General features: G+C 43.7%; 1 protein-coding gene across 4 annotated transcripts in view; it reads left to right on the top strand.

The window, feature by feature from the left end:
* Positions 1-25,949, top strand: part of slc39a10 (solute carrier family 39 member 10) — a 166,224-nt gene that overhangs the window by 47,128 nt on the left and 93,147 nt on the right. For all 4 annotated transcript variants that reach the window (XM_070875897.1, XM_070875896.1, XM_070875899.1 and 1 more), the window contains exons 2-3: positions 6,071-6,995; positions 10,034-10,214. In XM_070875897.1, coding sequence (XP_070731998.1) covers positions 6,087-6,995; positions 10,034-10,214 — 1,090 coding nt within the window. In that variant the 5' untranslated portion in view covers positions 6,071-6,086. The remainder of the gene's footprint in view (positions 1-6,070; positions 6,996-10,033; positions 10,215-25,949) is intronic.

A 25,949-nucleotide genomic window follows, 5' to 3' on the forward strand; every position in this document is an offset into this window, starting at 1 on the left:
GAATGATCAGGCATGATCTTATTGAATGGTGGTGCAGGCTCGAAGGGCCGAATGGCCTACTCCTGCACCTATTTTCTATGTTTCTCCAGTCCATAGGAACTGATCCAAAGTCGATAGACAGTTGGAAAAGTTTCACCAATGCATAATTTTCCAATTATTTCTAGGGCCACTTCCTTAAGTACTCTGGGATGCAGACTATCAGGCCCCGGGGATTTATCGGCCTTCAATCCCATCAATTTCCCTAACACAGTTTCCCGCCTAATAAGGATTTCCTTCAGTTCCTCCTTCTCACTAGACCTTCGGTCCCCTAGTATTTCCGGATGGTTATTGGTGTCTTCCTTCGTGAAGACAGAACCAAAGTATTTGTTTAACTGGTCCGCCATTTCTTTGTTCCCCATTATAAATTCACGTGAATCTGTCTGCAAGAGACCTATGTTTGTCTTCACTAATCTTTTTCTATTCACCTATCTATAGAAGCATTTGCAGTCAGTTTTTATGTTCCTGGTGAGCTTCCTCTCATACTCTATTTACCTGCTCCTAATTAAACCCTTTGTCTTCCTCTGCTGAATTCTAAATTTCTTCCAGTCCTCAGGTTTGCTGCTTTTTTTGGCCAATTTATATGCCTCTTCCTTGGATTTAACACTATCCTTCCTTTCCCTTGTTAGCCACAGTTGAGTCACCTTCCCCTTTTTATTTTTACTCCAGCCAGGGATGTACAATTGTTGAAGTTCATCCATGTGATCTTTCAATGTTTGCTATTGCCTATCCACCGTTAACCCTTTAAGTATTATTCGCCAGTCTATTCTAGCCATATTCACGTCTCATACCATTGAAGTTACCTTTCCTTAAGTTCAGGACCCTCGTCTCTGAATTAACTGTGTCACTCTACATCTTAATAAAGAATTCTACCATATTATGGTCACTCTTCCCCAAAGGGCCTCGCACAACAAGATTGCTAATTAGTCCTTTCTCATTACACATCACCCAGTCGAGGATGGCCCGCCCTCTAATTGCTTCCTCAACATATTGGTCTGGAAAACCATCCCTAATACACTCCTGGAAATCCTCCTCCACCGTATTGCTACCAGTTTGGTTAGCCCAATCTATATGTAGATTAAAGTTGCCCATGATAACTGCTGTACATTTATTGCATGCATCCCTAATTTCTTGTTTGATGCTGTTCCCAGCCTCACTACTATTGTTTGGTGGTCTGTACACAATACCCACTAGCGTTTTCTGCCCTTTGGTATTCCGGAGTTCCACCCATACAGATTCCACATCATCCAAGCTAATGTCCTTTCTTACTATTGCGTTAATTTCTTCTTTAACCAGCAATGCTACCCCACCTCCTTTTCTGTTCTGCCTATCCTTCCTGAATGTTGAATACTCCTGGATGTTGAGTTCCCAGCCTTGGTCACCCTGCAGCCATGTCTCCGTGATGCCAATTATATCATATTCATTAATTGCTGCCTGTGCAGTTAATTCGTCCACCTTATTATGAATACTCCTCGAATTGAGGCACAGAGTTTTTCAGGCTTGTCTTTTTAAAACACTTCGCCCCTTTAGAATTTTGCTGTAATGTGGCCCTTTTTGATTTTTGCCTTGCTTTTCTCTGCCCTCCACTTTTACTTTTCTTCTTTCTATCTTTTGCTTCTGCCCCCATTCTACTTCCCTCTGTCTCCCTGTGTAGGTTCCCATCCCCCTGCCATATTAATTTAACCCCTCCCCAACAGCACGAGCAAACACTCCCTTTAGGACATTGGTTCCGGTCCTGCCCAGGTGCAGACCATCCGGTTTGTACTGGTCCCACCTCCCTCAGAACCGGTTCCAATGTCCCAGGAATTTGAATCCCTCCCTTCTGCACCACTCCTCAAGCCACGTATTCATCTGAGCTCTCCTGCAATTCCGACTCTGACTAGCACGTGGCACTGGTAGCAATTCTGAGATTACTACATTTGAGGTCCTCATTTTTAATTTAACTCCTAGCTCACTAAATTCACCTTGTAGGACCTCATCCCGTTTTTTTTTACCTATATCGTTGGTACCTATATGCACTACGACAACTAGCTGTTCACCCTCCCCCTCCAAAATGTCCTGCAGCCGCTCCGAGACATCCTTGACCGTTGCACCAGGGAGGCAACATACCATCCTGGAGTCTCGATTGCGGTCGCAGAAACATCTGTCTATTCCCCTTAAAATAGAATCCACTACCACTATAGCTCTCCCACTCTTTTTCCTGCCCTCCTGTGCAGCAGAGCCACCCACGGTGCCATGGACTTGGCTGCTGCTGCCCCCCCCCCCGATGAGTCATTCCCCCCAGTAGTACCCAAAACTATGTATCTGTTTTGGAGGGGGATGATCGCAGGGGACCCCTGCACTACCTTCCTCCCACTGCTCTTCACGTTGGTCTCCCATTCCCTATCTGTCTGTAACCTTTATCTGCGGTAAGACCAACTCACTAAACGTACTATTCATGGCCTCCTCAGCATCGCGGATGCTCCAGAGAGAATCCACCCGCAGCTTCATTGCCGCAATGCGGTCTGTCAAGAGCTGCAGCAGGATACACTTCTCGCACATGTAGTCGCAAGGGATACTGGAAGTGTCTCTGGCTTCCCACATAGCACAGCAGGAGCATGACACGTGTCCGAGCTCTCCTGCCATGACTTAACCCCTAGAGTAACTTAATTTGGCAACAACAATGATAAAGGTTACCTACTGATAAAGGAAAAGAAAAAGAAAAACTACTCACCAATCACTTACCCCCTTGGCTGTGACGTCATGTTTCGTTTTCTTTCTACTTCTTTGTTTACCTTCTGCCCCTGCTACAGCTGCAGCAGCTGGCCTCTCCGACTCCCCGGACTCGCGCTGCTCCGAACTCCCGCCTCCCGACGACGTTGGGCCTTTTTTCGGCCTCTCTGACTCCCTGGACTCGTGCTGCTCTGAACTCCCGCCTCCCGACCATGTTGGGACTTTTATAGGCCTCTCCGACTCCCCAGACTCGCGCTGCTCCGAACTCCCGCCTCCCGATGACGTTGGGCCTTTTATAGAACTCTCCAACTCCCCAACTTGCGCTACATTTTGTAACTTTGACAATCTGTATTAGATCCCCCTTTATTCCAGTAAAAAAAGCCTTAATTATTTTGAGCCCTTCTTCACTGTCCCTTCCATTGCTCTAATACTCTTTCTATAATGGACTACCCACAATGTCGTGCAGTACTCCAACTGTAACCTTATCAATATCTCGTGCAAATTCAACATGAGTTCCTTGCCTGCTAATCCGATCTGCAACATGTCCCTCTTGGTTCTTTACCTTTCTTGATGCTACTTTCCTCCATCTGCCACATGCCCCAAATCATCTTGGACAGGCCCACAGCTTGTTCTTGTTTAGCACTAGTCATCCATGGGTAGTAATACAGGGAGGAAAGGGGTCAGTAGCTTGGAACGGTGCTTTGGGGAGAAACTGAAAGTGATGCATTAGGTTGTTAACTGAGATGGTATGCAGGGGCAGTGCCAGTATGAACTCTGGGCGGAGGGACGGAAGAATACCAGCATAACTGCGTTAGAGGAGAAAGTGTTAGATTGAATTGATGAGGGAGAAGACTGCCAGGTTTAATTGATGAGTGAGAAGATTGCCAGTTTGAGGAGAAAAAAAAAAGTTTCTGAAAGAGTGAAATTGCACTGTATGTGTGAACTAGAGGGTTTGAAGTATCCTTATGTACCAGGGCAGTGAAGATTGGATGTAGGAGAATGAATTTTGAGCTAACTGTTAACTAATCAGTGTTCTGGCAGAGTTCCTAATGTCACTTTAGCTTTTTATAGATTTATAATCTTAACTATAAAGCAACAAATGCCTGTATTGAATTACAATGCATTCATTTTTTTCTGATGAGTATATCCACTGGTTCTCCTAGAAATTTGCTTTTTTCCCCCTCCAGGTGGCTTTCTTGTATTCACAGCAAAAACAACATGCATTTATGCAGCACTTTTAACTTAAAATCATCACAAGGGGCTTCATAAAGGCACGAAGAAAAAATAGATACCGAGTCAAAGAAGGAGATATTAGAAGGGGTGACCAAAAAGATATGAGTTTTAAGGAGGACAGGTGGAGGGGTTTAGGGAGGGAATTTCAAAGCATGGCGGCTAGGCAGCTTAAGGCATTGCCATCAATGATGGGACAGTAGGAGGGGCTTCACAAAAGGCCAGTCAGAGAACCAGAAAAATGCGGGGGTGGGGGGGTGTTGTAGCATTAGATGAGCTTAGGAGTTTTGGAGGAGAAAGCTTAGCTTTTTTTCCTCCAATACATGTGAAGGGATGTCCTGTATACCTACTGCTTCAGGTATCGAGGAATAGAAATTGTCCTCCCCCCTGATTGGGAGCGGTAACCTTCCGGGCCGGGTCTTCCTACGCCCGGCGCAGCCCCACGTAGAGCAGGTCAGCGCTATGTGGATGCAGCGCTGATGTGGTACAATGCCCCTCCCCTTCCATTAAAGGGGAGGGCTGCTGCACACTCTGCAGGACTTTTGGTGGCCACCAGGGACGCGATCGACCAGGCCAGCAACCCTGCACCCAATACGGAATGCTGGGCTGCATGATGGCGGCCTGGTCGACACGAGGGCCGCCATTGTCGGGCTGACCCAAGAGTCAGCTAACATAAGAACATAAGAAATAGGAACAGGAGTAGGCCATACGGCCCCTTGAGCCTGTACGCCATTCAATAAAAGATCATGGCTGATCTGGTCATGGACTAAACTCCACCTCCCTGCTTGCTCCCCATAACCCCTTATCCCTTTATCGTTTAAGAAACTTGTCTATTTCTGTCTTAAATTTATTTAATGTCCTAGCTTCCACAGCTCTCTGAGGCAGCGAATTCCACAGATTTACAACCCTCTGAGAGAAGAAATTCCTCCTCATCTCCGTTTTAAATGGGCAGCCCCATAGTTGACAAAGATGGCAGCCTAGGACGCTAAAGGCCTCCCATTTAAGGGGTACCCGGCAGCTGATGTCTGCCAGCTTCGCGACCTGCAAAGCTGGCGTTGATATCTACCCGCACTAGCCTCGTAATTTCCCCCGCGGGTCGTTAAGGGATCGCCGCGCACAGCGACCTCCGGGGCAATTTCCTGGAAAGCGGTAGCACTCCCCCTGGCGAAAATGCCATTGCGGCCCATTAGCGCCCCCCGGAGATGTTAACGGGACTATAAAAAGAGGCAAGTTTGCCCCCTGAGACTGTTTAAACTTATTTTCTTGTTAAGACTGTTCTAGAGTTGGCAGCTTTTCGGGAATTATGTCAGTTTATTCTAGTTTTCTAGGTTAGTATGAGAGTGAGAAATCTGAATCACAGGCTTCAATCTATACAGTTCGTGACATTTGAATCCAATGTATTTCACGCACAGCAGATCCCATGTTACTTTGTTACAGAGACTGTGCATTGCTGAACCTGCTATCAGTGTGGATTCTCTTGCCCGAGAAAAAAAAATCTTTAAATGCAACCAAAATGGCTCCAACAAGCAGAGCCTAGAATTACGTCAATTTCGGTTTATAAAGATCCACTGTCTAGGTGCAGTACACATAGTCTATTGGTTCCTCTGACTTGTTGAGACGGGGAACAATAGGTCTATTTGGCCTTTTTTTCCCCCTATCCCGCTCCCTCCCATTTGTGGCTGCTAAATGTTTCTCCTTTTTCTTCAGATAGTGAATTTGGTATTTAATAGCCTCTTTGAGAAAGCTAGTTCATTATATCATTCTGAACTTCTTTTGTTTTGAAATATCCTCTTTTTGATACTAAAATCAACATTAGAAACCACAATACCTTTCAAACCATGTGTGTTTTGTATGTCAGTTTCTAATAAAAAAATAATCTGTTTGGCAAAGAAGCCTTGTATGAACTTTTGTGTTTTTGCAATAACTGCTATATTCTTTGACCAAGTGATTTAATTATGTTGCACCGAGAATTTTTTTTTCTTGCTTGCGCATTTTTAAAATTCACCTTGATAAGGCAATAACATTTTGTTACATGGTGGAAACTAAGATGAATAAGTAAATTTTTCTGAAACCATGTTTTCTTTTATTTCAGGTACAGTATTGCAACCATGAAGGTACATCTACATACGAAATTTTGTTTCATTTGCTTACTCACTTTTCTCTTTCACCATTGCAACCACTGCCATGATGATCACGACGATGAACACAATCATGATCACAACCGCAACCGCGCTACTGAGGAGAACCATATACATAAGCACAATGATTACCAGATCTCTGAGGAGTCATACCTTCAAAACAATCCCAGCAAAAGCTCTCTACATAATGCAGAAAATAAGCAAATATATTACATTCAAAAACTGTTCAGTCATTATGGTGAGAATGGGAAGTTGTCCTTTCATGGTTTAGAGAAACTCTTGTCAAATTTGGGCCTTGGAGAAGTGAAAGTTGTTGAGATAGAACATGAACATGATGAGCATGATCATGTTTCACACCTAGATCTTTTAGAGGTACAAGAACATAAACATTCCCATGTACACTCCAATCACACAGCACATGACCAAACTGTACCAGTTCCCAAGGTAAAAGTCAGGCATTGCAAAAACTCAGACCGCAAGAATTCACATACCACTGTGACTACTCCCATTGCTCACCATCAACCTCGACATCATCACCGCAACCATCATCGAGGTGTTGCCCATTCTCTAGATTCACAGAATCATAAAGACAGAGAGCAACTCCCCGACCCTTCAGATGCCAGTACATTACAGCAGCAACCCAAAAAAAGGTCAAAGAAACGCAAAAAACATAAAGGTATAGCAAAACAACCAGAAGTGGCATTAACAGCATCTCCTGAGGAATCCTTGAGTATTATGTCCAAGAGTGAACATGATGGAGATGAGCATCTTCATGCTCCTGCGGAAGAAGCAGCTTCCCCACATAGAACAAAAAAAGATTTGAGTTCCTCAAAAATGAATCCTGAAGATCACCTAGAAGCTGAGCTTGTGCATGATGAGGTGAGATTGGCTGAACCAAATGATATAAAATGTAAAAAAAAATTAAAGCTGCTGTTCTATAAATGGTGACTAAATTAATTTAGAATGATTAATAAAAATAGACTTCCCGTTTTGCTAAGCTTAATTTGTAAGGGGCCCAGTCGGTATCAGTTCTTGCTATCTTTTTTCTGTGTTTAATAATGTGAAATTCAGCTTCATCTAAAGTTAAAATATTTTAAAATACAGGTTGAACCTCCCTTATCCGGCACCCTCAGGACCTAGCCTGTGCCGGATGAGGGATTTTGCCGGATGAGGGGAAGTCATCGGCCTGAGGGGGGTGGGGGGAGGGGAAGGAGGAGGTTGCCCGGGGGGCGCTGGGGGGGGGGGGAAGAGGAGATGAGCGGGCCCTGAGGTGTTCTAGGTTGAGGGGGCTTCTGCTACTGCTGATCACTTTCTTTCTAGTAAGTGTGTTGATTTCCTGTTTAGGTGAATGATTTAATTAAGTCATAAAGGAAAGGTATCACCGTTGTGCCTAAAAAGGGAATGGGAAACCTGAGAGAGGGAGTTGGAGTTCTGCACAAGCGCCACCCGGCGGCCGGGAATGGTGCCGGACAAAGGGTTGTGCCGGATAAGGGAGTCTTGGATAAGAGAGGTTCAACCACCTGTAATAAAAATGTATAACCAATAAAAATGGGAGAAATATAGAAGAACTGGATACTTCAGTATTTTTTTTGTATACTGTTCACTGTGTATTTGGACGAAGATCTCGTGCTGCTGAAAGATCATTCACTACAGTGTTTGTAAAATGAAGCATTCTGGTTATCAAATTTCAACCCGACCTAAATTAACAGTGAGAACTGATGTCAAATTCAGGATTTAATTTATCTATATCTGCTTTTAAAAGCAAAATACTAAGCTATACAGACTGGATATGTGCCAGGTTAGTATTCTGATCTGTGCTGATTAAGAGTGGTAGTGGGACAGTATAGTGATACACAATGGGGCCACTTCGGTGTCCTCGGCATCCCCATTAGGGGTGTAAATGACATGATAGCAGCAACTCTGTCACACATGCGTTCCAACAGATTCCTGCTCATTTTGGACTCTGCTGAGCGTATGAAGCTCCCTTCCAAAGCAGGCAGAAGCTTTGTCAAAAGAAGACGAGAAAAGATTTCCATTGCCCCAGGTGTACAGTGCTTTGAATCTCCAGCACATCCATGGAAACCTGGTGAGAAGGGGAGCTTGAATGAGCCTGCAGCACATGGACTCTTAAGAGACCTGCAGATTTTAAAGGGGTTTTAGGTCGTTGTTATTAGTTTCTCTACCCCCTCCCCCCCCGCCGCTCACCCTCGCTGTCACTTAGACTCTCAAGCCAATTTTTTGGCACCAGAGAGTTTACCAATAGGGATCCTTCAAGTTGCCATGTTAAGAGGAAGAGTAGGAGCTGCAGAGTGGTGTCAGGCTGCCGAAGAGGTGTTCTGTGCCCTCCTTCTGGCATCTGCATCCCTCCAACTGCAGAGATAAAGTAACATCCTTCACTTTAAATTTGACCTGCACGCAACTTTCCTGTCGTATTACTGATATCATCCCTGGATCTGCCTGAGTTGGCACTTGGATCTGTAAATAATTATGTAAATGAGCTTAGGCCAGATAATTGGATATCATTTATGTTTGAGATTGAGTCACATATTTAAAGCAGTGCAAATCAAATTCGGACAAATCACACCTAAAGGCAAAAATTGCCCCAATATTTTCAGGCTTGAGAGGGGAAAAATCTTGCTGCAAAGTACACTTCTGTGAATGTTCGTTGAGGAATAGAGAAAATTAGGCTATGATGCCTCAAATGGTAAAATAGCCTAAGAAGAAACACAAGAAAAATGGCCAGTTGAATGAGGTTTTGGTCGGTGCTCAACAATTATCCAATTTTAGAGGGGAGAAAAATGAATGAAAATAAATAGACAAAAATATTTATGCTGGAATTAAATAACATACAATTTGCAGCATTGATCCATATGGTATAGCATTTAATTTTTTTCTCAGTTGTTTGTACTTAAAATTAACTTGCATTTATATAGCTTTCATGACTTCAGACAATCCCAAAGGTTTTCACTGCCAATGAAGTACATTTGAAGTGCAGTCACTTTTGTAATGTAGGGAAACCCTGCAGCTAATTTGTATGCAGCAAGGTCTCTCAAACAGCAGTGTGATAAATAACCAAATAATCTTTGATTTTGGTTGAGGGATAAATTACAGCCAGGTTAAAGGGAGAATGTCCTTGCTCTGCTTCAAATAGTGGCATGAGATCTTTTATGTCCTACTCAGGATAGACTGTGCTTTGGTGTCATCTGAAAAGTGGTATCAAGGACGAAACTTGTTCATGTCCACTGTTCAATAGATTTTTGGTTACAATTTGAAGAATTTTAATGACATTGCATTCAGTGAATTCTGAACTGAATTCTAGTTTACATGGCATTCCTGCGGTGTGAGACCACATTTGTAGCACTTTAGAGACTTGAGCAGACATAATGGCCCGACTTTGGTGAACTGCCCAATTCTCAGTGGCCCGCGACGGTATGTCCACCAATTTTGGCCCCAATGCATTCACATTGTGTAGAGATGAAAAGAAAAATGAAAATTCTAGCAATCTAATACAAAAATGCTGGAAATTCACAACAAATTGATCAGTATAAAAAGATAGGCTAGTCCTCCATGATTAAGGATTACACAGAAAATGTTGATATCAGATTTAATGTAACTCTAACTTTTTAATTCATATGTTATACTCTTGACATCAAATCATAAGTGTATGTTCTTTATTTTCCATTTCAGATAATAAGGTTTTAACTGTAATTTCAGTCCCCACATTGTTTAACTATTGTTTTCTAGTTACTGTGTAATATATATTTTTAAAATTTGTCAAAAATTGACCATGGCAATAGAAATAATTATTAGCTCGTATTGTTAAATTGTAATCTGAAAAGACCTTGCTGCTTATAAGTTATGTTCACTTTGTTAATTTGTGATGTTTTGGAATATTTATACAAATGTATTCTTTCTAGTGCCTGAATGTGTCCCAGCTGCTGCAGCACTATGGTCTTAGCACAAATTCTGGGATTTCTACAGTGGAGTTTTCATATCTATGTCCTGCCTTGCTGTACCAAATTGATAGCAGGGTATGCATCCAACATCATGATGAGTTGAGTATGGAGCCAGTAGACAACCAAGACTCTGTAATACCAGGTGAGGTGTAAAAATTGATCTAAAATAAAACTGGATTTTAATTTTTATTTTTAACTAGTTCCTACAGACCTAAGTGAGCTTCCAAGCATTTTTCAGGATTTATATTTTATAACTTTTGTATTGCGAGAGACCATTCTGTACTATAAAAGTTGCTTCCAGCTGTCAGCTCAGTTTATACTCTCTTCAATACCTACCCCAGAACTTTCAAAGCGCTACAGAATTTGAAATTACTGTGCATTACATCTCGAAGTACAAGTAAGTACAATGGCTGGATGAAAATAACTGGTGGAAATGTGGGATTGGGTGAGCAAAATTAAATGGGCTAGATTTACTGCCTATAATCAGTCAGTGGCTAAAATGTGTGAATATTTGTGTTTCAATTAAAATTGTCCCGTAACCCACCGAGAACTCTGCGCTCCTCCAACTCTAATCTCTTGTCTTCTTTCTCCCTCACTTCTTTCGGCCCACCATTAGTGGCTGTGCCTTCAGCCATCTAGGCCCTAGGCTCTGGAATTCCTCCCTAAACATCTCCATCCTTCGAACCTCCTTTACGACACTCCTTAAAACCTATCTCTTTAACTAAGCTTTGCGTCACCTGTCCTACTGTCTCCTCCTTTGGCTTGGCGTCAATTTTTGTCTGATTACGCTCCTGTGAAGTGCCTTGGGATGTTTTACTACATTAAAAGGCGCTAGATAAATACAAGTTGTTGTTAATTACACAGAAAATTGCATTCATTAAGGCAATGTGATACCATTTGATAGCATTAAATTTAAAAATCTGATTTTTCTAAAATTTGATCTGTATAACATTGTGTTTTAAAACTTGATTTGAAACATGAACTTTTATAGTTTCTAGTTTCTCTCATTGTTCTGTTACAACTTCAAATAAAATATTTTTCCCGAGGCAGGAGAATGACATAGCCAGCACCAAAATAATTGTTTATTGGACCATAATTCTATTTCTGATATGGTTTGTGTTAGCAATTTATTTCCTTTTTAAAAAAAAATCTGTAGCCATGCTGGTATTGTGGAAATTGTTATGGATGTTATTTTTGTTATGGTAGAACGATCTTAGTTGTGATTCGAAACTCATACAGGTTTTAAAAAAAAAGATAGATATATACTCAAGTACTTGCCTTTAAATACAAACAGGAGCTGCTGTTGATAACTTTGGTGTTCCACATGACAGTTGGTGCCAAAGTTGCATACAAAACAGGTACCAATGGAAGAGAGGAAAGATTCATCAAAAATATATGGTACTGAATTCAGACATTGAGAAATTGTGGTTTAAAAGACCATAAATCTTTTAAACAATACAAAGGTTAAATATAAAGTAAGACCCATAATTACTGGGATTTGTACTGTTTGAAATTGTATCAGTAGACAATTCTATATTTCAAAATGAGGAAATAAAGGTACTTTCAGCATGCATTTTGCTTTATCATGCTCAGCAAAGTCTGACACAATAGAACTGTAATAAGAAATTTGCAGGTGCAATGGGCTGGATTTTCGGATCTTCTGCAATCCGTTTTTCGCCCTGGAGCAGTGGCAATGGCAGTGGTGAGGCGTTTTGGCCTGACGGTCAGCCTCCAGTGCCCCGCTGCGATCCTCGGGTTCGGTTTAGCGATGGCGCTGAGCAGCACCGCCCGGGAGAGCTGCGCCCGGTGTGCAACGCCACTGGTTGCGACACCGGCGCGAGTTTGAACTTCAGCCCAACCCGTACGTCACAAAGCGCGCCTCACACTGACCGTCTCAGAAATCAGGTGGTCGAACGATCCTGACAGTGAAGAGGTAAGTAATGGACGCCTAATTTAATTTTAATTTTTTTTGTGAGTTGTGTTTGGTGGCATGGGCAATGTTTTGGCAATGTTTATGTGGTATTTTCTTTAGGTTCCCCCCATCCCCCGCTCCCACCAGGCGTCTCTCGGAGCGCTCCCGGCCTGGCAATTTAGCTCGGTAGTTTCCCATCCCATCACCCTAAGAGGTGTACAATGCCTCCTTTAGCGCTGCGCCCCCTGACGCAGGGCCCAGCTGCCCAAACTTACTTACTGAGGCACAAACTATTCTTGGGCGCTAGCTTTCCCGCCCCGCCGCCATTGTTGCCCCAGAAACATCAAAGCAGAAAATCCCCAGCACTATGTGTTCAGGCTTTGATCCTCATTACCAATGTAGTGAAAAATGCCACAGGCCACCAGGAGATCAGAACAGTTAAAACATAATGGTGAAAATAATTCAACCTTCACCAAAACAGCTTGTACTAGCAAATTCCTATCAGTCACACGCACACTGCTGATGGTCTGGCCGGATTTAATCCTATAATAGATAGAGATTAAACCAATCAGTTAAAAAGAAAATCAAAAAAGTTTGTTGTACCACATTAAAATCCAGTTTAATTACCGTTTACACACCGAGAAAAACAGTTCTCAATCTCGCAATGCTCACAAGAGCATCAAATGGCACAACTGCAAGTGAAAAAGATTACATAAGAACATAAGAATTAGGAACAGGAGTAGGCCATCTAGCCCCTCGAGCCTGCTCCGCCATTCAACAAGATCATGGCTGATCTGGCCGTGGACTCAGCTCCACTTACCCGCCCGCTCCCCATAACTCTTAATTCCCTTATTGGTTAAAAATCTATCTATCTGTGATTTGAATACATTCAATGGACAGAGAATTCCACAGATTCACAACCCTCTGGGAGAAGAAATTCCTTCTCAACTCGGTTTTAAATTGGCTCCCCCGTATTTTGAGGCTGTGCCCCCGAGTTCTAGTCTCCCCGACGAGTGGAAACAACCTCTCTGCCTCTATCTTGTCTATCCCTTTCATTTTTTTAAATGTTTCTATAAGATCACCCCTCATCCTTCTGAACTCCAATGAGTAAAGACCCAGTCTACTCAATCTATCATCATAAGGTAACTCCCTCATCTCCGGAATCAGCCTAGTGAATCGTCTCTGTACCCCCTCCAAAGCTAGTATATCCTTCCTTAAGTAAGGTGACCAAAACTGCACACAGTACTCCAGGTGCGGCCTCACCAATACCCTGTACAGTTGCAGCAGGACCTCGCTGCTTTTGTACTCCATCCCTCTCGCAATGAAGGCCAACATTCCATTCGCCTTCCTGATTACCTGCTGCACCTGCAAACTAACTTTTTGGGATTCATGCACAAGGACCCCCAGGTCCCTCTGCACCGCAGCATGTTGTAATTTCTCCCCATTCAAATAATATTCCCTTTTACTGTTTTTTTCCAAGGTGGATGACTTCACATTTTCCGACATTGTATTCCATCTGCCTAACCTTAGCCCATTCGCTTAACCTATCTAAATCTCTTTGCAGCCTCTCGGTGTCCTCTACACAACCCGCTTTCCCACTAATCTTTGTGTCATCTGCAAATTTTGTTACACTACACTCTGTCCCCTCTTCCAGGTCATCTATGTATATTGTAAACAGTTGTGGTTCCAGCACCGATCTCTGTGGCACACCACTACCCACCGATTTCCAACTCGAAAAGGACCCACTTATCCCGACTCTCTGCTTTCTGTTAGCCAGCCAATTCTCTATCAATGCTAATACATTTCCTCTGACTCCGCGTACCTTTATCTTTTGCAGTGACCTTTTGTGTGGCACCTTATCGAATGCCTTTTGGAAACCTAAATACACCACATCCATCGGTACACCTCTATCCACCATGCTCGTTATATCCTCAAAGAATTCCAGTAAATTAGTTAAACATGATTTCACCTTCATGAATTCATGTTGCATCTGCTTGATTGCACTATTTCTATCTAGATGTCCTGCTATTTCTTCCTTAATGATAGCTTCTAGCATTTTCCCCACTACAGATGTTAAACTAACCTGCCCCCCTTGTTAAACAGAGGCGTTACATTAGCTGCTTTCCAATCTGCTGGTACTTCCCCAGAGTCCAGAGAATTTTGGTAGATTATAACAAATGCATCTGCTGTAACTTCCGCCATCTCTTTTAATACCCTGGGATGCATTTCATCAGGACCAGGGGACTTGTCTACCTTGAGTCCCATTGGCCTGTCCAGCACTACCCCCCTAGTGATAGTGATTATCTCAAGGTCCTCCCTTCCCACATTCCCGTGACCAGCAATTTTTGGCATGGTTTTTTTGTCTTCCACTGTGAAGACCGAAGCAAAATATTTTAAGGTCTCCGCCATTTCCACATTTTCCATTATTAAATCCCCCTTCTCATCTTCTAAGGGACCAACATTTACTTTAGTCACTCTTTTCCGTTTTATATATCGGTAAAAGCTTTTACTATCTGTTTTTATGTTTTGCGCAAGTTTACTTTCGTTATCTATCTTTCCTTTCTTTATTGCTTTTTTAGTCATTCTTTGCTGTCGTTTAAAATTTTCCCAATCTTCTAGTTTCCCACTAACCTTGGCCACCTTATATGCATTGGTTTTTAATTTAATACTCTCCTTTATTTCCTTGGTTATCCACGGCTGGTTATCCCTTCTCTTACCGCCCTTTTTCACTGGAATATATTTTTGTTGAGCACTATGAATGAGCTCCTTAAAAGTCCTCTACTGTTCCTCAATTGTGCCACCGTTTAGTCTGTGTTCCCATTTCTTTGTTCCCCATTATAAATTCACCTGATTCTGACTGCAGGAGATCTACGTTGCACAACCTCTAACTCCTCCCAGCGCTCCTTCCTTACTTAAATACATACTCGACTTTGCACTTATCTCCAGCACTTAGCACACACCCTGTATGCACATGCTATGCACATCTCCACTTACCCTTTCAATAAATATCTTTCTGGAGGACAAAACAGCATCTAATCCAAGGTAGAGGAGAAAGACTGCGTGGGGTGGATGGAAGTACCTAACATTAAAGTCCTGACCGAAGCAGAGCACAAAGCCCTGGAGACTAGTCGTCATGAGGATTGGGGAAGGTGAGGCTGGTGGCTTATCTGAGCAGGCGTCTACATATACTGTGGGCATAACTCTGGTAGGATGAGACATTAAACCAAGGTCCCGTTTGCCCTCTCAGATGGACGTAAAAGATCCTTTGACATTCAAAGAACAACAGAGGAGTTCTCCCCAGTTTACTGGCCAATACTTATCTCTTGACCAACAACACTAAAACAGATTGTCTGGTTATTATCACATTGTTGATTGTGAGAACTTGATGTGCACAAGGGCGAGCTCCTCGCCCGGCTCGGCTGAGCAGGACAGAGAAATGGACTGTAGGAGCCCAGTCATGAAAAGAAAACTGCTTGCCTCTCACAAGCAGTTATACCAGGATTGAAAGGCCAAGATGTTTCAGCACTATGGCAGAAAGCATTGGGAGTCAACTTCTAGCCTGTGTGGTGTCATGTTGCATGGCATCAGCACTCTGCAGTCCATCTTCAAGAATGTGGGCCCCTCAAGGGATGCTGATGTCAGGCTGCACAAATAGAATCAATGTTAGCTTTACAATTTTGGTGGAAGCGCAAACATCTGCTTTGCTGGCTATAGCTCTATATTGGAAGAAAGGTGTTACCTTGGACAGATTTGTAGAGCAAATAGATATGGGCTTTCAAGGAGTCACTCATTTGCCACAGTCTGCACTCCCCCAGATAAGTGCAAGTGGACTATAGGAGTGGCAGTGGTGCTGTGGGAACAGTAAGCATTTTTTCTCGGGATATCGGCTCCTTCGCCACCCAATCTCAACTAATACTCGCCGCTGGGCCAGACTATCCTGGCAGCAGCCAAGCCCACGTAGGCTCAAGCACCCAGAAGTCACTAACCACGAGCATTTCAAGGGTCACCACGTAAGCAGCAGCAGCCTTCCACCAGCTTTGCCGAGACCACTGGGGGAGCAACTCACAGGAGTGGTAGACTTAGAAAACCTTCTAAGAAAGACACCATGAGGTGAGACTTGAGTGAGAAATGAATGGAAGTCAATATTGTGTTGGGAATTCGATTCAGCACGTTTGGCCTGGTTTTATAGCCGCTTCTGTGTGCATTGTTAGTAAGCCATTGAAATAGAAGCTGGGTGAATTAATTTGAATGTTCTTTAATGCAGGATTAGGAAGGATGTAACTAGGACTGTAATGTAGAGGGGCTTTGTGAAGTTTTCAATATAAGGGAGTGAGCAGATCACTGAGCAATTAACTCATCCCTCACATCTCTTGCTTCAAGGTGTTGAGGTGGCTCTCCTGCTGCTGCTGCTGCTTCATCTTCCTATTGGCCTTCCTTGTCCGTTGAGGACTGCTGCTCTGGCTGTTCCAAGCGTAAACCTCTTTGTATGGCTAGGTTGTGCATGATGAAGCACACCACTCATCATTATCATAGGCGGTCCCTCGAACGAGGATGACTTGCTTCCACGAGAGTTTGCAGATGTTTCAATGAAGGAGACGATGTTCCAGTCTTGAACTCCAGTTGAGGGGATGGAAGATGCCTGTGCATGAATTGTTTTAACGTGTGGTGACCGTTTCACATCAGCCATCACATGGGCTTGACAGAGCTCGGCCTTTATCCAGTGGCAAAGATTAACCAGGACGATTGGAGACCTGCTCTGCTGCATGGACCTAGTGCGCACACATATCGCAGTGTGGGCAGGTCCATGCTGCCCCTGGGCCCTTGGCTCTTCTGGGCCCCGTACCCTCATTCGCCGCACCTCCGCCCACGATGTTCCAGGGCCTGGCGCTCCAGCTCTATTTATAGCCCCGACCTGCGGTGGTGTTCTCTCACAGGTCGGGGCGGGCCACGATGTTCCAGGGCCCGACGCTCCAGCTCTATTTATAGCCCTGACCTGCGGTGGCTTTCTCACACAGGTCGATGCCTACTGATAGGCAAGTCAAATAATGTGCTGGAGGCTCCTTGTGGTCCATATTGTAGGGACCTCTGCTTCGACATCCCTATGATGTGCTCACTAATTATCCTGGTGATCCCTGGGCTTTAGTTATACCTGTGTCCTAGTCAATATTTATTCCTCAACCAACACCTAAAAACAGATTATCTGGTTATTATCACATTGCTGTTTTTTGGCTACCACTTTCCTACATTACAACAGTGACTACACTTCAAAAGTGCTTCATTGGCTGTAAAGTGCTGCGAGATGTCCTGAGGTCATGAAAGGCACTATATAATTGGAAGTCTTTCTGTGTTGGTCAGTCTAGTGGGGCTGCAGAGTGGTGTCATGAGCCACGTGTGTAGGTGATTGTTTTGGGAAAAAACACCACTCAAAGTCACTTACAAATCACGATACGAGAATTTTTTAATACAAGCAGGCATGAGCGAGCATTTGGCATCCTGAAGTCAAGTCCAGAAGTCTCTCAACTTTACAGTAGTTGTGGCAGTGTATTTATACATAATCAAGTGGAAGCGAAAGTCGACAAGCTAAGAGCTTACGCGATCAACAATCGCGCAACTGTCAATTGTTAATCACGTCAGCTCTCAGCAGATGTATTCTGTTATCTCAACTGTCTTATGTTTGCCCATTGCCTTTGTAACAAGGTTTCATCATGTCCCTTTAACAAGGTAGCTTAAAACATCTTTATACCAACTGTTACTTATTAACTACTGACACTATGGGCCCAAGCTTCCACATGATTTGCGCCTGATTTTTAGGAGCAACTGGTGGAGAACGGACTATCTTAGAAATCGCAATTCTCCACATTTTTTTTTCTGCAGTTTTGTCAGGTAGAACAGTTCCACTTTGGAACAGAATTTTTTCTTCAAAAGGGGTCGTGTCCGGCCACTGACGCCTGATTTCAAAGTTTCCACAGTGAAAACGTACTCCAAACTAACTTAGAATGGAGCAAGTGAAGATTTTTGTATAACTGAAAAAACCTGTTCTACACATTAAAAAATCAGGCGCAGGTTACAAATTAGGCGTCCAGAACGAGGTGGGGGGGGAGGGGGAGGGAAGGGAAGTCATTAAATTCTATAATAAATCCTTATTTATACTTATACAAATATTATACAAATAAATCCAACCTGAATAAACATTTATAAGCAGAGAAAAGATTAAATAAACCATCTTCCTACCTGTGTGAAAGTGCTTCAGGCAGACCTTTCGGGACCGAAGGCTGAACGGGCCGGCCTGAGGCTTCGGGCAGGGCCCGTCCCCAGCACCAGATTTACAGGTAGGTGGCGTTGGGTCGGGGAGGTTCGGTTCGGGTCGGGGGGGAGGGGGAGAGGGGAGGAGGGAGGGAGAGAGAGGGGGGGGAGGGAGGGGGAGGTCAGGTCGGATCCAGTCTGGGGGTGGGGGGGGGCGGGGGGGTCGGGATCAGTCGCGGGGGGAGATGCGGGAGCAGGAGCGCGGGTCGGGTCCAGTCGGGGGGGGGGGGGGCGCAGAGCGGGAGTCGGGTCGGGTCCAGTCGGGGGTGGGCGGGGGGAGCGGGAGCAGGAGCGCGGGTCGGGTCCAGTCCGGGGGGGGGGGGGCGGAGCGGGTGTTGGGTCGGGTCCAGTCGGAGGGGGGGGGAGCGGGAATCGGGTTGGGTCCGGAGGTGGCGGGGGGCGGGAGTCAGGTCGGGTCCAGTCCGGAGGCAGTGGGGGAGCGGGTGTCGGGTCTGGTCGGTGGGGGGGGGGGGGAGCAGGAGCTGGCCGTGGGAGGAGCCTTATTCACGCAGCCCCAGTGAGGCCATTCGGCCAGGGCTAGGGGCTGCGTGCTTCGGGCCCCTCCCACACAGTTTCGGGCGCCTGGAGTTACTGCACTTGAGTGCCCACTGTAGCGCGCATGTGCAGAGGTCCCGGCACTGTTTTCAGCGCAGGGACCTGGCTCCGCCCCCCCACAGCTCGTGCTGCGCTGCGCCGAGGGCCAGAGAACCTGCAGGGAGGTGGAGAATACCGAGGATTTTTTTAGGCGCACTTTGTGGCGCGAAAAACGGGCGTCCAGGTCGGGACTGCGCCGTTCTAGGCGCGTGTGGAAACTTGGGCCCAAAACCTCTGTCTGTTTTGACAAAGCATCCCATCATGCCTTGTTACATAGCTACAGTGTTTTAAAACAACATTCCCATTAACCCTGTGCTTCCTACATCAAGGATATATCCCTTGTTCCCCCAGCATTAATGGAGTGGTGGCCTTTCCTAATCATAGACTGTCTGCTGGTGTTCTGGTACCCTGGTGGCAACATATGTGCAGTCATTGACTCCCTGGGAATGAGGAAAGTCAGCCATTGCTGCAGATCCCAGGGCGCTCTTGTGTTGACTGTTGTGGTCAATGGGGAAGGTGATATACTGGTTAGCTCTAGTGAACCGGACATTGGTGACCAGCTTAATGCAGCTGTGTACTGTAGACTACTCGATATAGGTGATGTCTCTGGTAGGATCCAATGGAAAAGAAGTCAAGGACTATGATGACTTTGACAGCTACTGGCAGAGCATGACTCTACAGTCCAGCAGGCAGCAGGTCTTGTTGCAGAAGGTTTCAGAAGTCTTCAGAAGCCTGCCTGAAGGAGTGCAAGGAAATTACTCTTGGCTTGTACACCCTGTGCGCTGAATATGACCTCCTCCGATCAGCCCCCCCTCACCTGCTGTCTTCCAATAGATCCAGTTGCTCCTGCTGGTTGCTGAGGCTGCTGCTGTTGCCTCGCATCATCTAAATGTTCCTCCATCTAAATGAAAATGGCACTAATAAGACCCATGATGAGCAGATAGAGCTTACTGAGGGTAAGTAAGGCAAAATAAATATCAGAAAAAAGTGATCTGCAACCTGGAACCTCTCCTGGCAATCCAGAGAGCACACAGCCTATGATCCACTTACCTGCCAGTGAATGCTCCTTTTAATACTGCTTCATGCCACTGACAGACCAATCCCACTAGATTTTACTGGCGGGTTGGGTACTGAGCGGGACCTTTGTGATTTTACTTTAAAATTATGTCTGATTTACATGTATTCATGAGGCATCTAGCAGACGCCTCAGACGATTCAGTATTCTATGGGTTAAGATGGCTGCCAATGGGATCGGATTGGGAACACGGTGGTAAGTACTCTACCGTGGGCACGGCAGGTTAAAATTGGGTGTTAAGAATACTTTATTGATGAAACAAATATTTATACTTGCAGGAATTGTTTTTTTTCTGAAGCTACCTTTCTATCGGCTGTTTATTGTAATTTTACTTGCAATGCCTAATGGGAGTAATTTTTAAATTTCAATTTCCAATTTTTATCCCTTGACTTGAAAATAGAGACTTATGCTGGTATGAAATTGTACAGGCAATGTTGGCTTTCTGGTACCTTGCCCAAGTGCCCGTTCTTGTGAATGCAGAGAGTGAATCGCATGGTCAGGTTGACTGGGATCGCCACCCTCAAGCCCAACCTGGTCTTTGCCAGAGATCCATGCAAATACACTTCCAAGAGTGTGAACACTTGATAGCAATTGGGAGCAGAAATCCTGTTTTTTCTTACCTTTAAGATCAATTAAAGTGCCTGTACCATTAGCCTGGTTGAGATTAACATTTTAAGTACAAATCGAGGATAAATCCAGGATATTCTGAGCCATAACAGAATACTGCATCACATGGCATCTTTAACTGGTGAGCAATGGGGAAGTCTCATTTAAAATTGAAATTCCATAAAGTGCAAAAAGTATTGCAGGCAGTATATTTTGTACAAAGGACCTAATACTTGAAAAAAATGTTTGTGGCTGGTATAAAGTAGAGTCTTGAATTGGGTCTCACTCACTGGATAGCCCTAGCAATATCAGTTTGAGGAGTGTATTGTGTGTTCCCAAGCAGTACCTTTGTAAAGAATGGGACCATGATATTGCACCAACCTCGGGTCACGGTAGATAAGACTGTGATAGATCAGCCTTTAATGAGGCAGACCCTACTCGTACATCTTCATACTGCCAGTAAGATTTGATTCTTTTTTTAAAGGAAAACAATTCTGGTAAGTGTTTTTTCTAATTTAGGAAGGAGCAGTACTTTGAACAAAAAATGCTTCCTCTAGACTTTATTTCACTTTATGCGTATTGCATTAAAAAGCACAAACCTGTAATACATGTTTCCACATATTTTCTTCTAATAAAGTAGATATTCAGTTTTGAATTGAATGCCTTATCCTAGAAAGTAGCCTGTACCCTAGTGTTTTGAAATTGTATAATTTTTCAGGATAGTCTGGACACTTTATAGTAAATAGTTTTAAAGATAGAAGACATGACTTGTGGGTATTGTAATGACTGATGCATTAGATCTATGTGCCTACACTTTGTTATTTAAATCGTTGATCTGCAAACAAATTGCGTAAGCAGTTAAATTTAAAAAAAAATGAAAATTCAGATTTAATACTTCATATTCAAGGATTAAATAATTGACCCAGTCTGAATTTATTGGCACAAGAGATGCCGAGGTTGCTTTGTTAGAACTCTGCATGTTGAATGTGTAATCATTGTATTTTATTCATGTTTATTTGGTCTTGCGTATAATGTATAATAGTAATGTAACATGTTTCATATGTACTGTTGCATATACAATAAAATCAGAGCCGCCAACAGATATTGCATAAATTTGCCCCACTTTAAGTTTTCCAATTCTTGAACATCTAAACCAATAGCAGGAAAAAGTGTTGTGCATAAATTTTCAAAGTTTTCACATCAACTTGTATAAACCTTACTTGTTTGACTTGGGAACACTTTCATCTACAGGAACTTAGTCATTTGTTCAAATGCCACATAATAGAATATTGCCAGTTATCTACCTGAAGAGTATCACTTGGGATGCTATACAATCTTCACATACAGTCGAAACATACTAAAGCAGTGCAGAATTTTAGTGATGTGTTTCTGAGGACTTATATTTTCAGGCCAGCTTAGAGTATTGCCATTCCAGTGCTTTTCAAGTGCTGGTCATCTTGGAGTAAGGCAAGAAATTAATGCTTAGTAAAAATGTGTGTATTTCTCTTGGTTGCTACCTTAGAATTGACATCCAGAGAAACCCTCTGGTCAATTCTTGGCTCAATGTAAGTGTAAAATGAGTTCTAGCTTTCTTTTGTACCAGGAAAACACAGACTGTAGACCTTTGCTCAGCAATGATTCTACCAAGACTTTATTCTCAATTTACAAAACAGCTGCACAGATTAATAAATCTGTCCTTGTAAGTTCTCTATAGCTTTCATTAGAATGAGTTTGAGGAGGTAAATATACCTTTAGCATGTCTGCACTGAGGATCCAGTAAATCTGGAGAAAATTGAATGTTAGTGCCCAGAGACTTTCCTCGTGGTTTTAAAAATGACCTCTCAGAACAGGACTGTAGTTCTTGTAACGTTATGTATTGCTTTTCTCAATTTTGTTTGGTTGCTAACATAAGTTGCAAATGTTTTATTCACAAAGTATACCATTGTTATAAAATATTGCATTATCAAAGTTGATACTGCAAACATATGTAGGTTAATAGATATGTATGTCCACATATGTGATGCAAAATATGATAATCTTCAGAATAAGAATGTATTTTACTCGAGTGTGACCTCCACACCCAATTCCCATAATTTAAAAAAAAATTAATTCACGGGATGTGGGCGTCGCTGGCAAGGCCATCATTTATTGCCCATCCCTAATTGCCCTTGAGAAGGTAGTGATGAGCCGCTGCCTTGAGCCGTTGCCTTGAACCACTGTACCTTTGTGGTGAAGGTTCTCCCACAATGCTGTTAGGTAGAGAGTTCCAGGATTTTGTCTCAGCGACGATGAAGAAAGAGCCCTATATTTCCAAGTCAGCAAGGTGTGTGACTTGAGGGGAACTTGGAGGTGGTGGTGTTCCTGTGCGGCTGCTGCCCTTGTCCTTCTGGGTGGTACCTTGAAACAGGAGGCTGTCCAAAGAGGGGAGGAGGGGAAGCGTAATATGGTAGTTGTCGGGTATTCAATAATTAGGGAGACATATAGCATCCTTTGTAAGCAGGATCGAAAGTCCCACTGATATGTTGCCAGCTGGTACCAGGGTGAGGGACATCTCGAACCATCTTGAAAGGTTATTAGCCGTAGTGGTGGTGGGCAGGTGGATCCAGTCATTGTGGTCTGTGTTGGGAAGAGTAGGCAAGAGGTCCTGTTTGGAGAGTACTAGGAAGTAGGAGCTAAATTTAAAAACATAACCTCACAGGTTGTAATCTCTGGATTATTATCTGAGCCACGTGCAGGGGTAAGCCGATTAGGGAGGTAAACATGTGGCTGAAGGAGTGGTGTGGGAAAGAGGGGTTCCATTTCATGGGACATTGGCACTACTATTAGAACAGGAAGGAACTGTACCATTAGGGCAGGCTCCACCTGAATCAGACTGGGACCAGGGTCCGAGCAGAAAGGATAAATAGGGCGGTCACAAGGGCTTTAAACTAGCAGAGGAGGGAGGGAGGGAGGGCTCAGGTGGAAAATGTAGTATAAATAATCGTTCAAAAACAAACGAAAGGGAAGAGAGTAAAGTAACAGTCAGAAATTGAGTTTTAGGCACTATGGAGCGGATTTTCCGGTCCTTTGCACTCCGGAGCAGTGGCAATGGTGGCGATGAGATCTTCTGGACAGGTGGTCAGCTTCCGGCACCCCACAGGGGTTTACGTAGCTGGTTTTGCGGCGGCACGCAGCAGTACTACCTGGAAGAGCTGCGCCTGTGTGCAGTGCCCCTGGTTGCGACACCAACTCTCATTTTGACTCCCGCCCGACCCATACTCCCCGCAGCACACCTCGCTGTGACCTCCTGGGAAATCCGGCAGTCCAACCTATACCAGCTGCAGAGAGATAAATAATGCAGTCCTAAGGCAAGTGTGATTGTTTTTACTTTTAATGTTTTTAGCATTTTATGTTGTGGTGGCATGTGCTATGTATTGGGAATGTTTTTTTCAGGTTTTTTTTTCTCCCCAGACCCCTCTCGGAGCGCTCCCGGCCCAGCTCTTTAGCTCGGGATATTTCCCATCCTAATGCCCTAAAAGAGGTGTACAATGCCTCCCTTACCGCTGCACCCCACACACTGGGCCCAGCCGCTCAGTTTTGATGACTGAGGTGCAAACTTTACCATTATTGCCCCAGAATCATCAAAGCCGAAAATTCAGCCCTATAAGTAAAAGGAAAACTAAAAGATGTGAAGTAATTAAATCAGGAGAAAGAAATAAGAAATATGTGAGTAAAACATTAGAGTTGAAGGACAGATTAAGGTGTGTTGCCCAAATAAATGTTCTTTATACAAATTCACGAAGTATAAGGAACAAATTGAATGAACTACAGGTGTAAATTCAACTTGGAAGATGTGACATGGTAGCCATTACTGAGACATGGCTGCAAAACAGTCAGGACTGGAAACTTAATTTACCAGGTTATAAGGACTACAGGAAAGATAGGGAAAATGGTAGTGTAGGTAGGTGAACCCACAACTCCCTCTTTTACTTTAATTCCAGAATCTGATCTGAACCTGTCTGGGTGGGATAAAAATGGTCAAGGCTCACAACTCGGTATTCTTTTAACTGTTTATTATACTACGGATAACAAACGTCACTGCCTGTTCCCTTTAATGTCAAACAGTCACTCTCTAACTTCAAACACCACTCACCCACTCATAGTGCGGTTGATCAAATCTGCCCGCAGTTCCCTTGCAAGTTGCTGAGGTTTGTCCCTAAACACACCCTTTTTATAATGCAAAGATCCTACCCGTGACAATGAATGACGAAATCCCCCCTTTGATGTACCATTTGACCATCTCCCCATCTTGGGTAAATGAATACTCCATTATCACACAAGGGAATGCCCTCATTCTGTTCGATGTTCAACCATTATCACACAAAGGCGTGGAAATTCGGTCGCATCTCTGTTTCGGCGTTAACCCGGGTGGGAAATTGTTTGCGTCTCCAGCTGCAAAATTTACCTGGAAATGCTCTCCACTGCCATTACCGCCCCTCTGGGGTGAAAACAGCGGCAGCAACAGACAGAAAATCAAGTCCAAAGTGCTTTGATGGGGAGTTTTGGGTCTATCAACATGGCGAATGGGTTTTTCACTTCTGCAACAAGGTTGACACTAGCATTTCAAAAGAGTGAGGTGACCATTCCAGACTTGGTGTGGCCGTGATCATCACCTGTCCTGTCTTGTCAACAGCCTCGCTATGTAGGGTCAATCAACAAGTAGTCCTTTAGATTTAAACAAATACATGTCATTGTGTGGTATGAACACTCCAACTACTTCCTTGGATAGCATATTCATAATCTCTGTTGAATAATCTCCTCCTGCGTTTTGTTCCACTGGTAGCTTATTTTTTAAAAGTTCATACGTGGTTGGTCAATTTACAAAACTGCCCCTTTAACCCTTTAATTGCCGGATTACTTTAAGTTAAATGCATTCTTCCTGCAGGCCTGACTATAGTAGAGGGGGAGGGGCAGCCTTAGTGATTATAGATGAAATCACTTCAATGATAAAATATAGCGAGAGGTAAGCAGGCAGTGGAGACTTTTATGGGTAGAATTAAGAAATAGGAATAGGATTTAAGTCTGTAATGGGTGTTGTGTATATGCCCCTGGTTGCAGCTGTGAAGTGGTGGATTGTATAAATGTAGAGATTAGACAAACGTATAGCAAAGACAAAGTGGTTTTAATGGGGATTTTTAACTTTAATATAGATTGGAATAAGCAGAAACACAAAACAACTACTAAGATTCCAGATTTAGGTACGGCTGACTTCAATGCAATTAGGCAGAGACTGTCCACAGTAAACTGAGCAAATCTGTTTCTACCTCTAAGGGGGAAGAGCTCTACTTGCCAAAAAAACAAAACAGCCATGGGCAACTAAAGAGGTAAGAGACAACATAAAAAAAACT

The sequence above is a fragment of the Pristiophorus japonicus genome, chromosome 3 (genome assembly GCF_044704955.1).
Source record: "Pristiophorus japonicus isolate sPriJap1 chromosome 3, sPriJap1.hap1, whole genome shotgun sequence".
NCBI lineage: Eukaryota > Metazoa > Chordata > Chondrichthyes > Pristiophoridae > Pristiophorus > Pristiophorus japonicus.